Source organism: Sebastes fasciatus, chromosome 7, assembly GCF_043250625.1.
Source record: "Sebastes fasciatus isolate fSebFas1 chromosome 7, fSebFas1.pri, whole genome shotgun sequence".
NCBI lineage: Eukaryota > Metazoa > Chordata > Actinopteri > Perciformes > Sebastidae > Sebastes > Sebastes fasciatus.
The window spans coordinates 23730992-23746738 of NC_133801.1; the positions used below are offsets into that span (position 1 = coordinate 23730992).

The window sequence follows — 15747 nt, forward strand, 5'->3', positions numbered from 1 at the left end:
CGCCATCCTCTGGTCAAAATGTTTTTCTTTTTTTTTGATGATGATGATGATGATGATGATGATGATGATGATGATGATGATGATGATGATGATGATGAATACTGCCAAACAAATGACATTCTCATCATCCTCAGCTTTACTTTTTGTTTAGTGCTAATTAGGAAATGTAAGCATACTAACACAGTCAACTATATTTTTTATCTGGGTCATGTCCGACATAGTTTCCTTTCCTGTTAACTTTTATCTTCAACATTTCTGGTCAACAGGCTCCCCTCTGGGTACCCCAGAACCACTGGTGCTTCTTACTCCACCACGGTGCCTCACAGCCAATCGCACGCAGCACGGTGTCCTCCTCACATGGCTCCCTCCAGCCAACCACTCCTCGCCCATCGACCGATACATCATGGAGTTCCGCCTCGGGGAGAGGTGGGAAGTTCTGGATGACCTGATCCCGTCCACGGAGACTGAGCTCATAGCCAGAGACCTCGTTCAGGTCAGTTAAATACATACACGTGGACACAGGAACAGGGCTGTGGGAGGTGTAGCACAGGAAGAATTGACTGAAAAGTAAATGAACAGAATCCATTTAACAATCTCCCCTTTTCAATATTATTTTCAATGATTAATCCATTTCAGTACAGTACACATTGGTATCATATGCCATGTGTTTTAATGGACTAACATCAATGTACTCAAAAATGAATTTCATATTTTCAGCCTTTTTGCATTTCAGTGCAATTTAATAACTAATTTATATTTAAAATGACAAAAAGTTAGTTTGTAATACTTAAATTACTAAAATAGGATAGGAAATCATAATTCTCTTATTATGACGCAAACTATAATAAATAGAAAATTTGTCACGTGTCATTATTATACATAGATCTGTTTTTAAAACACAGTCACAAAGTGCTTTTTAAACATGATCTTGTAAGCTCTACACAAAAATCTGTGCATGAGATGAGTCTGTTGTGTCTCTGTCACAGGAGTCCTGGTATGAGTTCCGAGTGATGGCCGTCATGGATGACCTGATCAGTGAGAGCAGCAACGTAGTGGGAGTGTCTAGCACAGGTCAGTTTCTTTACAAACTACATACAGACATGCTTGGCCCTTGTGAGGGACAGTTTTGTGAGTTTTTAACCTCTCCCTTTCACCCACTTATTGTCTGCCCCATCAGATCCCTTCCCACCTGCGGAGTTGCCTGATGAGGGGCTGGCGCGGCCGGTGGTGGCGGGCGTCGTGGCAACTATCTGTTTCCTGGCAGCGGCAGTACTGTTCAGCACTCTAGCAGCTTGCTTTGTCAATAAGCAACACCGTCGCAAACTCAAGCGTAAACCAGGTCGGTCTCCCTCTCTCTACTCATGTCTAGTTCACACTACAAGACTTTCGGAGTGGTCAGATCTCAGTATTGTTCACACTACACAACTTGCTGTCTTGTAATCGGGAGTCTTGAAGTAGTTATGGTTTTCACACTACATGACTGACCAACGACAGGGGGTCACACACTGCAAGATCTCCCCGATGAAGTCTCCAAACTATGTTTTGTCGCGAAAATGCATGCAAGACATGGGAAATGACGTGATATTATGCGCGAGACACATTGCTGATGTTGTTGTTCGCACGTTTTCACAAAATAGCCTGTTTCCACGCGTCCTTTCATGCTATTTATTCCTTCTAGCCGCAACAACAACTTTGCTCCGTGTTGCAAATGCAGCACATACAGTAAGTTCCTTTTGTTACAGGCGACCCATCCTTCCCCAGATTTCCCATCAACCCGTGTCTTGCGCTCTCATTGGCTGTAGCTCGTGGCCGAAGTCCCCGACAGGTCCAGATATTTAGAATGCTAGATATATGGAATGTATCTGCTAGGCATCGGCAAGCGTCGGCGAGCTTCTCGACTTGTGTCTTTGAGCAGTTCACACCTAACACTCGAGCGCCGATGTGCGAGCAGCCAGCCAACGCCGATTTGCCTCTGATCTGGGGCTTTTAACGGTGATCTCCAAAAACTGCCAGGGAACGTAAAATCACGGCTAAAATCATGTAGTGTGAACTAGCTATTAATTAACATGTAATAAATGTAGTATTACATGTTTGACCATGGATGGATTACTGCATGGGCCTACTGGGCTCATGGGACCACTGGGGTGACACAAACATGTAAAAGGCCCCCTGAAAAAACGAGGCAGCCGCGTTGCTTGCGGGTTTTTTTTTGTGTCATTTCAGTCTGGGTGTCTTGCTCATATGGATCCGCCCATGTGTCTGACTTCTACTCGTGGTGTTCAACAGAGAAAATGATAAATCGTTAAATGTTTTTTTCCTCTCAGATCCTCCCTTGTCGGTGACACACTTCAGGAAAAGCATTGAGTCACCGTAAGTAAAGCTAAACGCCAGAGCTCCTGCAGTCTGCCAGAGGCGGCTACTACTGTGCATCTTCTAATGCACCTTTTTACTAAATATCTCTCCCCGTGCATGCTGTGAGAAGGCATTTATTTTAACACTAAATAACAGTAAAAACTACAAACAGTTACATTTATTTTGAAGCAGCTGCCAACTGGAAATACACAACCTTTTTAGAGCCTTGTTAGTGGAGCTGATGATCACACACAGCATGCTTTCTCCTGTGCATTTGGACAAGATGGCAAGAGATGGTATATTTGTTAAAACGTCCCAAAATGAATAAGCCTAGATTATATGTCCGGGCTATATTTGAAGGGTGTGGAAGAACATGTACACAGTAGCAGCCTCTAGCGGATCACGGGCAGATTTAAAGAAAGTTCAAAGCAGCCGAGTCAGCATTTTAAGCACATTACCCAGAGTGCCCAAGCTGCAGTATGTGTATTGATTTTTGATCCATCTGTATTCTTAACGCTGTCTGCTTTCTGCATGATCCTAAGTGTTTAATAAATGCTATCTTTTTGGTTTAGCCGCACATTTACTGTACAGTATCCGCTACATGTGTGTATTTGTCTGTCTGTATGTAAATCTCGTGTACATGTATGACTGCATTTCAATCTCCAATAGAGGCTCATTTGTGACAATAATCTGTGTAAATCCCACTCCAGAATAAATGTTTGTTTGCCTGAGACTTTAGGAGAAAGAAAACGTCAGATAGTTTTGTTTATTTTTTTATTTAAATGGTCCAGGCAGGTCAGGGAGTTCACACTTAGTCCTTCCTGCAAGTGGCATAGTCAGATATGAACCAGGCCCATGTCGTTTGTCTCCCATCGCAGGCCTCCTCTCACCCCCTTGCCAGGGGTAGAGCCCTGCTGGGACGAGCCTGCCAGGAGCAGTTTCTTGCCCCCGCCCGCCAGCCCCCTGTGAGTGCCGGCCTGCACCAAAATACAGAGTGTGCTGAACTGCACTGGCTTGGCTGCATGGTTAATGCATTGCATAGAAATGATCAACTGACAATGACTATTTGTTGTAGCGAAGCCCATATCGCTGGCCTATTTGCATGTACAGACTTTTCCACGCACCATACAGGGATTAAAATCGCCTTAGCTCAGCTGCATGTACAGTCCAGTACTGTGTATATGCACTCTTTATAATGTATGTCTACCTGATGCATTCACTGACCCAGTAAAGTGTCGACTATGCTGCTCCTGGTGTGGGCAAATGAGGCCTGGTTAGATGTCATCTGCTTTCCTCACATCACCATTTGGTGCAGCATATGGAGATTGGTCTCACGTCTGCTCAAGAAGATGTAGATTCAATAGATCTGCGATGCGGTTGTCATGGTTGCGTCGTTTGGTTCTCCTCTCATCCCGTCATTCCGGCTTGGCTCATTAGCTGCTGTCCTATCAGGATGCTGCCGCCGCCATAAACTGGTCATTATCATAATGCGGTTCATTATGGCTGCCTTGATAGAGTGCTTTGGCTTTGTATTGTGTCATCTGTTTAGCTTAAGAATGAAACCGCAATCATGCCTTTTAATTTACAGCATCAGAGATTTTGTTTTTAAAAAAACTTTTCGCACTTTCTCTTTGGGTTTTTTAATCTATGTTTAACTAATGCCTTCTGCATTTTTTTTTTTTACCAGGTTATCATCGGGGAAGATAAGTCCAGAGAGCTCTCCTCCATCTCGGCCCCGCTCTCTTTCTTCAGACGGTTCCCAGGGCCCGGGCCTGTACGTCAGGAAGCTGCCCAGCCCTCAGCGAGAACGAGACAAAGAGCTCTCCTTCTACAAGAAAACCAAGCGTGCCATAGCCAGCAAGAAATACAGTGTGTCCAAGTATGAGGCGGAGGCCACCACGCCCATTGAGCTGATAAGCCGCGGCCCCGATGGACGCTTCGTCATGGAGAGCCCACCGCCCCGCCGCATCCACGGTTTCCCCTTCGCAGAGGAGTCTGACATGTACCCCGAGTTCCGGCAGTCTGACGAGGAGAATGATTTTGACCCCGGGCCTCTGCCGCCCATCATGCCCACGCTGCGGCCCCAGCTCTCCCCAACGTCCTCCAGCCTGGAGTCAACGCAGCCCCCCAACTACAGCCCCCGCCTACACAGAGCCATGGAAGGTATGAGCTTTGCAGAGGGCAGTGCACTTCACGCCTCAGGGCAGGCCCCGGCCTCCCGCTACAGGGGCTTTCCCCAGGGCCCATTCTATGGGTATCTAGGCAGCCGCATTGAATCAGGGATTCCACCACCATTCTACATGCCTGACATCAGCCCGCGTAGCTCTGCTCTGTCCTCCCCCCCAGGCACTGCCGAGGGGCCCTTCGGTTACCCCTCCATCCCGGAGGAGAGTGGCGAGATGGAGCACCATCAGTACACTGCCTCTGGCCATTCTCTGTCTCACACACACAGCCCTCCTCGCTCTCCCGAAAGCTGGCAGCCTCATGAGTTACCCTTCCTGGGTCTAGAGGGTCCACGGTTCATATACCCACCTCACCATCCCTTACATCATCCCCAGGACCTCCCTGATCCACCCCCATACCCTCCTCACTCTCTCCCCCCCAGTCGCCTGCACCTCCCTTCCCTAAAGGATCCAACAAGCCCTGGACTCCTGCAGCTGGAGGTCCCTATGGCTCCCCCAGGCAGAGACCGGTCCATGGGGCCTCCGGTTAGGCGTTTAGCTATGCAACAGGCCCAGAGTCTCGGCCAGCTCAGACACACGGCCCACGGTGTGGGTGTACCAGTGTTGCCTTACCCTGACCCGGCAGCCCGCACAGGGAGCCCAAGCACAGCCCCCAGTAGTAGCCCTCAGTCCTGGCTCAGCCCGAGGGCGGGGCGCCGGGCAGACCCCAGCCTACCCCCGCTAGTACTCCAGCCCTCCCGCCTCTCTCCGCTCTCCCAAAGCCCCCTTAGCACCCAGCCGGGTTCCCCAGATATTCTAGTGCGACCCCCTCCGCGCCCCAGCATCCTCCGCACCTCTCGGTCTCTGGAGATGCACGAAATCACCCTGCAGCCCTCGGCCACGGTCAGTTTCTCCCGGAGGTCCTCCCTGTCGGCCTCTCCCACTCAGAGCCAGGGCGCCAGGCAACCCAGCCCCAGTTACCACGCCCACATGTCCTATGCCTCCACTGCAGCCAGTTACCCCTCCCAGTCCCCCTCTCCCCCTCAGGAGGGCAGGGATGTGTTCGGTCAGAGGCCATCCCAGAGAAGGACAGAGGAGGAGATGCTGCCCTCAGAGCAGGCCTCAGGGTAGGTGATCCACTCCAGTAGAGAATAGTCACATATTTATTTAAAGGGGAGACTTGTCTCCTCGTCTGCTCTCTATTCCAAATTTCCTCGGTATTTATCCACAGTTTTTTACTTTGATGTTTCCATTTAGGCATAATTAAGATGCATATTGTACTTTAATATGCAGAAGGCATGTAATTGCATTTAGCACACATTGTATCAGTTCATACAAAATGACATTTACCTGAACTTGATGGCATGTGAAAGCTCAATTTGATTTTAAGATAGTGTATTATTGTCTTTTATCATTTGATAGCTCATATTTGATAACATAAAATATTCATCACAATGCAAATTGAAGTCAAAATAATGACTATAGGAGCATTTCAATGAAACACTAAGCTACAAGCTACAGGAACCCGTAAAACGTTTACTGTTTATAAAACTGTGATATCTTTTTCTGTCCCCATTTTGAACATTGAAACTTTGAACTTAAGTATTTTTCATAGCTTGATATAAATTAAATTTGATCAGATCAAACTTAGCGTGTGAATCACTATCATAAGTTATTTTCATGTTCAACTTGAACAATTAACTGTATATTTAATGAACATTTACATACGTTTTATTACACTTTATTACATACAAAGAAAAAGTTACCACTTTCTGACAATCCACTCTTTATTAAGCTGCAACTAATGGCTTTATTTATGGTTAATAAACTGTTTACTAATTTGTTACAGAAAAGTTATAACCCATTAATAAAAACAACTTTTGGGTTGCTATGTTGTAAAATCTCTATAGCTGTTAAGTCATTAATAAAGGTTTTAACAGTCATTATCTAAGGGTGAGAAACCATCAGAAAGAAATTTTAACAAATCATTAATAAAGAGTTTCTTAGTTTTAAGAAGCAAACAGAACAAGTTTATAAGTTGTCTGTACAGTATTTATAAGCGTTAATAAGTCATTTATAGTGGGTTGATTATTTTATTTTTAATAGCCCATAAAAAAAGAACATTTAACAAAGCAATATAAATATTAACAGAATACTGATGGAGGAAGATCTTTTACTTAAGTAAAAGTAGCAATAACACAGTGTAGAGATACTCAAAAAAAGGTAAAAGTATTAGCATTAGCATCACAATATAATTAAAGTACCAAAAATACAAGTACTCCAAATAATGTATACTATTGGATTCTAATTATTTGTGCAGGTATTTGTTCATTGCTGGTGGGGCTAATTTTAAGTACTTATACTGCTGGGTAGCTTGTGAATTTACCCGCAGAGTTCAATAAAGTCTTACATCTTAACCTATAATAATACATCATCATTTATTTGTTGATTATGTTTAATGTAAATAATCTCAATCATAGGAGTAACTAGTACGTAACGTTATCAAATACATGCAGTGGAGTAATAAGTACAATATTTGCCTCTGAATTTTATTGGAGTAGAAGGATAAAGCAGCAGAAATTAAAATACTCAAATGAAGTACAAATACCTCAGAATTGTACTTAAATAGAAAACTTGAGTAAATGTAATTAGTTACTTTACTCTACTGTAAATTGTTGATTGAGTACATTTTGGTCCAAATACTCTGCAGAACCTTTTTTCAGAAGATCAGAGTTCAATCTTATGAATTCAAGAGCTAAAAAGACAAATTCACAACCTGGCAACCCAAGAGTAGATATTATGGTTTATAACAGCATTAGTAAGTGATTTATTAACCATCAATAAAGCCTTTCTAAAGGGTGTCTTATTAGAAAGTGGTACCTACTGTATAAGGATTAAAAACAGACAGTTTTTTATGAAGGAATTCAATAATCTAATCTCACTAGAAGGGATTATTTGCCCCAATAATCTGATAGATCAGTGCCCCCGTACACAGATTGACAGTCAGACATTACGCAGGAGGTTTCTTGCTTTGACACCTACATAAAAACATAGCTGAGACTCATATACTTTTATGCCCCACAGTTATTTCTTTACTGCACACTTATTCCTGCGCCCCCTCACACCCACCTCACACCCCTAGAAAAGCTAAAGCCACGAAGCAGAGACTCGCTCCTGCACTGATCACTGGCCTTTAAAGGGAAGGGAGCTTATAGGGCTGCTGCTTTTATAGAGGGTAAGGGTCTTACGTGATTTGTTTTTGATTGATCTCAGCTATCTGGGCAGCGTTGTGACCCGGTCCCCTCCGCCGCAATAGGTAAGGGTCGGACCCATGTCTGAGAGGGGAGGGGTCAGCAGGGGGAGGGCTCTAATCACTCTCTCCTTTAAAGGGGAATCGCTTTGGGTTGTGCCTCTGTGCTGGATTCAAGTGAAGTACAACTAATGGTAATAATGACTGCAGGACACATTTGTCAATACACACTTTTCCCAGGCACAGTAAGCCTGCTGTGGCCTAGTAGGCCGCAGTAATTAGGCTTGTGAGCAAGCACGAGGAGCTGTTTTGGACTGCGGAGAAGCATTTTTGTCTTTGGATTTGTCTTTTTGAATACAGACATGTTTCCCTGCACCAAAAAAAAAAAAAAAAAAGCCTTGAATCAATAGAGGACGCACATGAATGATAGACTGGAGTATTCCCCTTTAAAGTTTTGTTCCATGTGCAAAATGCCATGCATGCATTCTCTAAACTTCTCTCTACGACCAAACAAATAACAACAATCCTCAAACTAAATTCTTTGTCACATTTGTTGTCCTAAGTGCTTTCGTTTTTTCTGTCATGTGACTGTTTTTTAATGGCCATTTCCTCTTCCTGTCATGTGACTTGTTCTCTTAACGGCCATTTCCTCTTCCTGCCATCTCCTCCCGTCAGCATGGTGAAGCCTCTGTACGCAGTGTTCATGTTTATGAAAGTGTGCTGTACAGTGTTCATGTCTATGGAAATGTACTATATTTAACACACTGTGCACACAGTTTATGTGATAATGGAAATGTTCTCTTATCTGTCCAGGACTGTTTCTCACATTTTTGTCTCCCCCTCTCTGCTAACGCCTCTCAATCTCTCTCTCCACAGTGACAAAATGATGGACAAGCATCTGTAAAGCTTTGTGTTCCTGTGCCTTTTGAAACAATACAATGTTTGGCACAACAACCTGACTTAATGAAACGTTAAGTCAGGTTGTGATGCTGTTTGCATTCAGTTCTTTGAAAGGCAAAGACATCGAGCCAACAGTGAGCCTCATGAAACTAAAATGTTAAAGAGTTTGTGAGGTTAATTCAGTTTAATTTTATTGCATCTTTCTATGAGAGAATGACAACAAAACCAGAGTATTCGGTATGAGGTAAAACTGCATACTACGACAGTGAAGCTGCTTTAGATTGTTGTGATTTATACATTGATTATTTTTCATTAAACTTAGCATGTATCACTCATGAAATGAAAATAGTTCTTCAGGGTTCTAAAAGAGCTGTTTTCTCTTTTAAATCACACACTTTATATTAACACACAGTAAATAGGTGTTATTGGTCGCTATAAGCCTCATTGATGTGGGTCAGTAGGGGCCTACTACACCCTCTAGTTAGTTTTATCATCTCTTCACATGGTTGATCTCTGCAAAAAGGTATAAAAGAACACAACAGCGACCTCTAGCGACCGTAGTAACTATGACAGGAGTAGAAGCAGAAGTCAGACGGTGAAGTATAGACAGCGTGAAACTCCATATGGGGTGGAGGTCGGGGACGGTGGATGGGATACAAAACACAGGGTTTTTGAGACGGGTCTGATTGCAGCCGCAAAGCCGTACTTTTTCTTCTCTAATTTCTCATGCACAGCTGGTTCTGGCTGTAAGTATGTACACACAAAATAAGACAGCAGACAACAGTAAACCAAAGATGAGCTCGGCCAATAGTTATCTTATGTAGGCTATGTGAGGACATGCGGATGTTCATGGTGGCAGTTCAAGCACACATATTTGGATATTGTGAAATTCTATATAGTCACTTACGGCAACCATACCGGAGATTTGTCTCCAGTATCTGAGGCAGTTCCTTCCTTTAAAATCGTGCTATGTAGCTAAAAATAGAGAATTAACATTTTGCTACCAGCATCATTACATTATTAGCATCACGGGATGTTGACCTGCTTGCTAGAAGCTAGCTTTGTTAAGTTACCTAGCTTTGTTAAGATCGAAATTGGTACAAATGACCTATATTATTGACCGACACAAAGAGGACTATAAAGTTACTGGGCAAAAAAAAAGTCAGTAGCTTCAGGGGGCCGGGTTTCACCTGCCGTGTGAAACAACCGGGGAGTTGTCTTTGTGTTCACAAGTGTAAAGTTTCGCTTTCACTTTTGTATCGTAGTTATTTTAAGCCAAAACATTATGTTTTCCCTAAACTTTACTTGTTTAAGTGTTTTTGTTGCCTAAAGCTAAAAAAGCATTTTTGTTTGTTTGTTTTTCTTTTTTGTTTTCCAAACGTAACGTTTCATTCAGTGTTAAAACGTGTGGCTTTTAAGTCTCGCTTTCATTTTACAACGTAGTAGGCGTAGTAGGCCCCTGCTGACCCACATCTATGGTGCTTATAGCGACCGATAACGCCTATCTAATGGCCTGAAACTCTCAGAGAAACGTCCATGCATCTACTGTATACTAAAAATAGTGGTACTGGAAGATAAGACTTCCTTGTTACGGGAAGTACCAGAAATTATTTTCATTTCATGAGTTTTATACAGCAAAGAGACAAATACTGCCCGCATTTCTGAAGCAGTCACTATTTAAAGACCCAAACCTGAGTGAGCAAAGTAGTTGTTTAAACCTGAAATGTGTTTGTTTCCATTTTTAACACTTTAACACTACGACTACAAAATCCCCCTGATTTTAAAAATACAATCATGGGACCTAAATTAGAGAACTTTTTGTTCCACTAACACTTTACCCTTTAAGAATAATGTGAAGTCAGCATAATTCCTATAAATCCTGGACTGGGTCTTTACTGTAATGATTGTTTGAGAAGAAACTTAACAGCCAATAAATTCACCAAATCCACCTTAAGTCAACTATTCTTTCTTTCTCTCACTTTTCTTTCTTTCTTTGAGTCTAACTTTTATCATCCATCACTGCAGATAGAAAGTGGAATATCATCATCTTAGTGAAAAGGGCTCTCAGTAGAAGCACAAGAGCTCATCAAATCATATGATACTGGAAGTAAATAGCAATGCAAAGTGCCATTCTGTCTTTTCACATTTGAGGCGGGACCGAACGTGACAGTTGGATTAATGCAGAGCAACGTATGCTGTGCTGTCTCTCTTCTTCCCAGGGAACCTCTAGGTGCGTCCTGTGATCCTGCCGGGTCTGAGAGCTTACCAGCACTGCTACACCACTGTATTACTAAAGCCAAGGGAGAGGCCGCCAACAACAATAACAACACAACCTCCGGAAGGAGAACAGGTTCGTATGACGGTTAGAGAAACGGTAAATCTCAAAATATGTGGGTGGTGTGTTACCCCTCCTGTGCTTTTCCCCTTCCAGGTGCGTGTCCCTCTCAGACCCAGCAGCAATCTCAGACACCCCAAGAGGGCGAGGATCTCCACAGAAAGAGGAAAAGGCAGAACAAGAAGAACCCCTATCTCTATTTGACCTCCTTCCTGCGCCGCAGGCAGTCTGAGGAGGACCAGACAGGCATACTGGCCAGTGCAGACTCCGAGGGCCCAAATTATGGGACTCTACGCTGACCCGTGTGCCCACCAAGCCATCGGACTCGACTAGACTGACCTCCCCACCTCAGCTCCTCCCTGCTCTCTAGCTAATACATTTCTTATAATCTCTAAAAAGCTCATCGGTGAGCGGGAAACATCCAGCTGAATACTCCGGGGGTTGGCAAAATCTCATTTGAAGACAAGAACTATGGCTTTTCTGAGTTGTCACCACTACTTGTCTCCGAGGAATTTCACTTGAACATGCTCTGAAAAATATATAATGTATATAAATAGTAAAAACAAGGGAATTAAGCTTCCTCCTGAAGTAATAAAAATGTGTTGGTCGAGTATGTCGCAACACGTTGAAGATCTTTCACTCACTGGTCATTGAGGGGTCCATATCTTTAGGTTTTTCAGTGATAACAGTGTACTGTGAAGCCTGGTGCGTCCTCGGACACGGACATTGAGTCTACCTTTCCTACAATACAAATAGTGTCAGTATTTAAACACAGGGTTCTTACCACCAAATATACCTCAGAGTAAACGCAGAGTTGCTGTAATTCTTGTGGTATACTGTACCTACTTGACCTTTTTACATATGAAAACGTATGGACAAAAAGGTTTATATCACACTCCGCACTCATTCAAACGGACAATACGGCCTGACTTTATCTAATTTACAGGCTTTTTACTATCGGTAATAGCTGGCATCGTGTGTTTTATTTTCATTTAACGCCAACCATTAGAGGAGTGTCTTAATCGTAGTGCTCGATGGCTCAGTGTGTTCATCATTATAGCACCGCATTAAGATAAAGCTCTCAAAATAATTTCGCTCAACAAGAGGTTGGACTCGTAGGGTTTAGAGGAACAGGGTGATGAATTGTGAAGTGTACTGTAGTATGTATTTCATTATTAAGGAATCATTTGTGAAGCGTGGCACGTCTCGAGGTGCCTTTTTTTGCCTTTTTCTCTTGTTTTTTCTAACATAAACTGCCTTTTTCCTTCGCCTTCTCATATTCGTCTCTTCTGGGTGGGGGGGACTCCAATATTATGTGTGTTTTTACTTTCTCTGCCAAGGACACATGAGAGAAAATGCTACAGAAAATGATTTTTTTTTGTTTGTTTTGTTTTTACATTTATACTTTAAATGGGTACCTGCTTTGACTGTGTATATCCAAGTAATAGGACAGAATACCCATAGAAATACAAAAAAAAGAAGATTAAAAAAAAGAAATCCAATAAATAGAACTTCAGTGGAAAAGTACAGAAGCGTGAGTTTTCATGCGAAAAAGAACAACCCAGTAGGATGTTAATGTTTAACAGCAGCTGTTAGAGGAGAATGTGATTGCTTCATAAAGCCGTTAACAAGCAATGGGGGAAATATTCAAACAACGGCCACCCTGACTGTTTATCTTTAACTGTATATTACTTGCTAGCTACTTCTCTGTATTGTTTGTTAATTTTTTCGACACTAACCGATAATGAATGTATGTTTTGCTGTACAGGAAATGAATGTCCCGATGTCACAGTACATTGAATGACCCATTACGTTGTTTATAGTGCAGCGATGACCAGTTGGCACACCAAATTGTTAAACTTCTCTGTACGCGGTAATAACTAACGGGCCCCCCGAGCCAAGGTCCCTTTCTTCTGACGGCTACGAAAATGTCCTTTTACTGCTATAGTTCAATCACTGAAAGACATATCAGATATATTCCCATCTGCTACAAACAAATCCGAGGTTTTCCGGCAAAAATATCCACACGAATCGACTCAATGTCTGCTTAATGAAATCTCTTTTTGACAAGTGAGAGAATGATGATTGCCTGAAAAAGTGAAAGTGCATATTTAACAAATTGGTTTCATGTAAGATATAAAAAAAGAAGAAAAAATCTATATTTGTTATGTACTGTACATGGTATGTATTGTATTTGTAAAGATAAATCAAACCATGTTTTACAGGAAGGATGAGGATGTACTGTATGAAAAGACGGGAATGGATCCCAATGAAATTAGATTATATATCAAAGTATTTGCTTACAGTACGGCTTTAAGTGGATAATGTTTCTAAAACATTTTTAAGGTGCCTCATTTGTCATACTTTAGCAGACGTTATTTTATCCGAGAAGAAAAAGAGAAACCTTAATGTTAGTACCGTACGATGTATTATCGCCATAGCCCGCTGGCTGCACAAGTAGTATTTTCTCTGATGTATAGTACGTGAATGCCCATTGGGAAAAGCTTTAGAAGCAGAAGTGTGTCACCCTCTATAATAATAATAATAATAATATTCCTGGAAACATACTGTATTTTGCCCGTCCATGAGCACACATGTAGATTTCACTCCAGATCTTTTCGCCTTCAGGGTGTCCAAAGCAAATAAACTGAAGGAAACTTTTTTCTAAAAGTCACACAGAACATGCTATAGTCATGTACGATACTGCTGTGCTGTGGAGGAAATTGTGTTTACATTAGTTTGATAAAGAAAAAGTGTGTTAGGGCGTAGTTGCTTTTGAACATTACGACTTGGTGCTATGTTTAACTTTGTGGTGCTGTAGAATAGAGGTCTTTTTCTTTTTCTGTTTCCACAAGCGACTCTTTCGGCCCTGTGTGTTTTGAGCAACTAAACTAGCTCCGGTAGATAATATCATAACAGTATCATGGTGTGATAGACAATACTGGGGAAAAAAAAATAGTAGTATAACCTCAAATAATAGTGTGACATTCAAATGAACTCAAGATGACCTGTTTTCTATAGTGTGTTTGCAATGTCTGTCTGTGCTTCCAAGGTACCCTCTCTCTAAAGTATACTTGTGATGATATTGAGAATATTAACCCAGCCTAAAAAGGAGAAACATAACCTGATTTTAGATTAGTTAACAACGACAGGACACGTGGGGAGGGAATCCGAGAGCGTCGTCAGGTCACGAGGGGATCTTTTCTACACACTTCCTGTATACCATCTTCGGTTAACAGCACTGTTTTTCCAAGCACACTATTTGCAGGGGGGCGTAACCGTCTCGCGTCATCTCGCCACCTTTTTTGACGTCAGAATTCCTACTAGTACTGTACAGTATGGCCAAGAGTCGTCATCAGACCACATTTGTATTTATTGCTCCTGGTAGAAAAAGGTATTTTGAAAGCCTCTCCGTGGGTTTAAACGAATGGATGTCGTCTTCCGGGCTCTTTTTTGCATATTCAAACAGAAACATGTACAGCGTTTAAGAGGGCTGCTTTGGACGTACTGTTAGCTCAATTTTTATTTCATTTTTATATTTTTTTTGCTTACAGCTTTTAGTGCATCACTAGGTGCTGGTAGGACAATACTTAGAACCGATTTGATTTTTTATTGTATTAATCTTGCATGTAGAGACAATACAAAAAAAACAAAAAAACGCCTATTTAGCAATCATTCATGGAAATCAGAGCTGGTTGTTAATGGACGGAAAAATAGAAATATGTAGTATTTTCTATATTCTCTGTTTTTTCATGTGTACCAGCACTGAGAAACTAGAATGTATTATTATTACCGTAGGCTACAATAAAGCACTACATCGTCGACTGTTTTAGCTAATGCTCATACTCAAGCAAACCAAGTAGTGCTTAAAAAGGAAGAAAATTTACTACATTTCATTTTCATCCACTGAACTCTGTGCTGTATATCACATGTTTACATTCTGTATTATATGTTGTTTATTGTTTTTTTGTACATAATTTGTCTCCATTAAGTTCAACAATGTTCATATGTAAATATTTCAAAGCAAAAAACATCTTTTTTTTAAACGATAACCTGATGTTTCTCTTTTTTTTCTGTCAGTTTTTTAGACTTGTCATTCTGTTCTGTCACCACATCAGGTATTACGCTTCACTTAACTCTTTTGTGAGCAATTAACTCATACTGTATGGTGCTGTACCAAAGCCTTATGTATAATATTTGTATTACTTTCTTTCTCTCGTTTTTTTGCCACTGCTGTCCAGTGAATTCTGTATATCGTCTGAGATCATGTCTTACTCACTCTTCATGTTCAACTGCCATGGATCTTTTTTTCTTTATTGAGTAAACAGAAACCTGAACGGACTATGATGTAAAAACAATCCTGTTGGCCTGTAACCAACTGGCCTGGATGTATAGTGACAGACAGTCGCCATCGAAAGCCTTTATAGGTGGATAAACGCACAGGCTCACTCCTGTTGGCTCACCGTGGCGTAGACATGGGCCTAGCACATGATCTATGCTCTGTATATGGCATGTCTATGAGAATATGAAAGCAGTGTTGTATTCATGTCACCATATCATTTCAAATGCTTAGTCCCATACGAAATTTTCCTCTCAAATTTTTGTATTTTGATATAATAAAAAAATCAAAAGAGGTTTTTTATTTTTCTTGTGGTTTTGTTTGCTTGAAGCTGTGAAGGAGGTGTAGTTCACATGCTGGACACAGGGTGTAGGTGTTGGGCAGAATATATTGTGGGTGGGGGATAGGT

The 15747-nt window shown here is 41.8% G+C and overlaps 1 protein-coding gene across 5 annotated transcripts in view; it reads left to right on the plus strand.

Moving 5' to 3' along the window:
• igsf9ba (immunoglobulin superfamily, member 9Ba) overlaps nucleotides 1–15633 on the plus strand; it is a 78078-nt gene extending 62445 nt beyond the window's left edge. Inside the window, exons 14-22 of one of the 5 annotated variants that reach the window (XR_012594763.1) lie at nucleotides 267–493; nucleotides 987–1071; nucleotides 1178–1339; nucleotides 2325–2370; nucleotides 3231–3317; nucleotides 4040–5641; nucleotides 7788–7830; nucleotides 8641–9092; nucleotides 10120–10846. Coding sequence is in view for 4 of the 5 variants with exons in the window: in XM_074642348.1 (XP_074498449.1) it covers nucleotides 267–493; nucleotides 987–1071; nucleotides 1178–1339; nucleotides 2325–2370; nucleotides 3231–3317; nucleotides 4040–5641; nucleotides 10884–11014; nucleotides 11096–11298 (2543 nt within the window). In the remaining variant the exon portion in view is untranslated. Of the gene's footprint in view, nucleotides 1–266; nucleotides 494–986; nucleotides 1072–1177; nucleotides 1340–2324; nucleotides 2371–3230; nucleotides 3318–4039; nucleotides 5642–7787; nucleotides 7831–8640; nucleotides 9410–10119; nucleotides 10847–10883; nucleotides 11021–11095 lie in introns of those variants that run through there. The other 4 variants (XM_074642352.1, XM_074642351.1, XM_074642348.1 and 1 more) reach the window with 4 other exon arrangements.
• The last annotated feature ends 114 nt before the right edge of the window (nucleotides 15634–15747 follow it).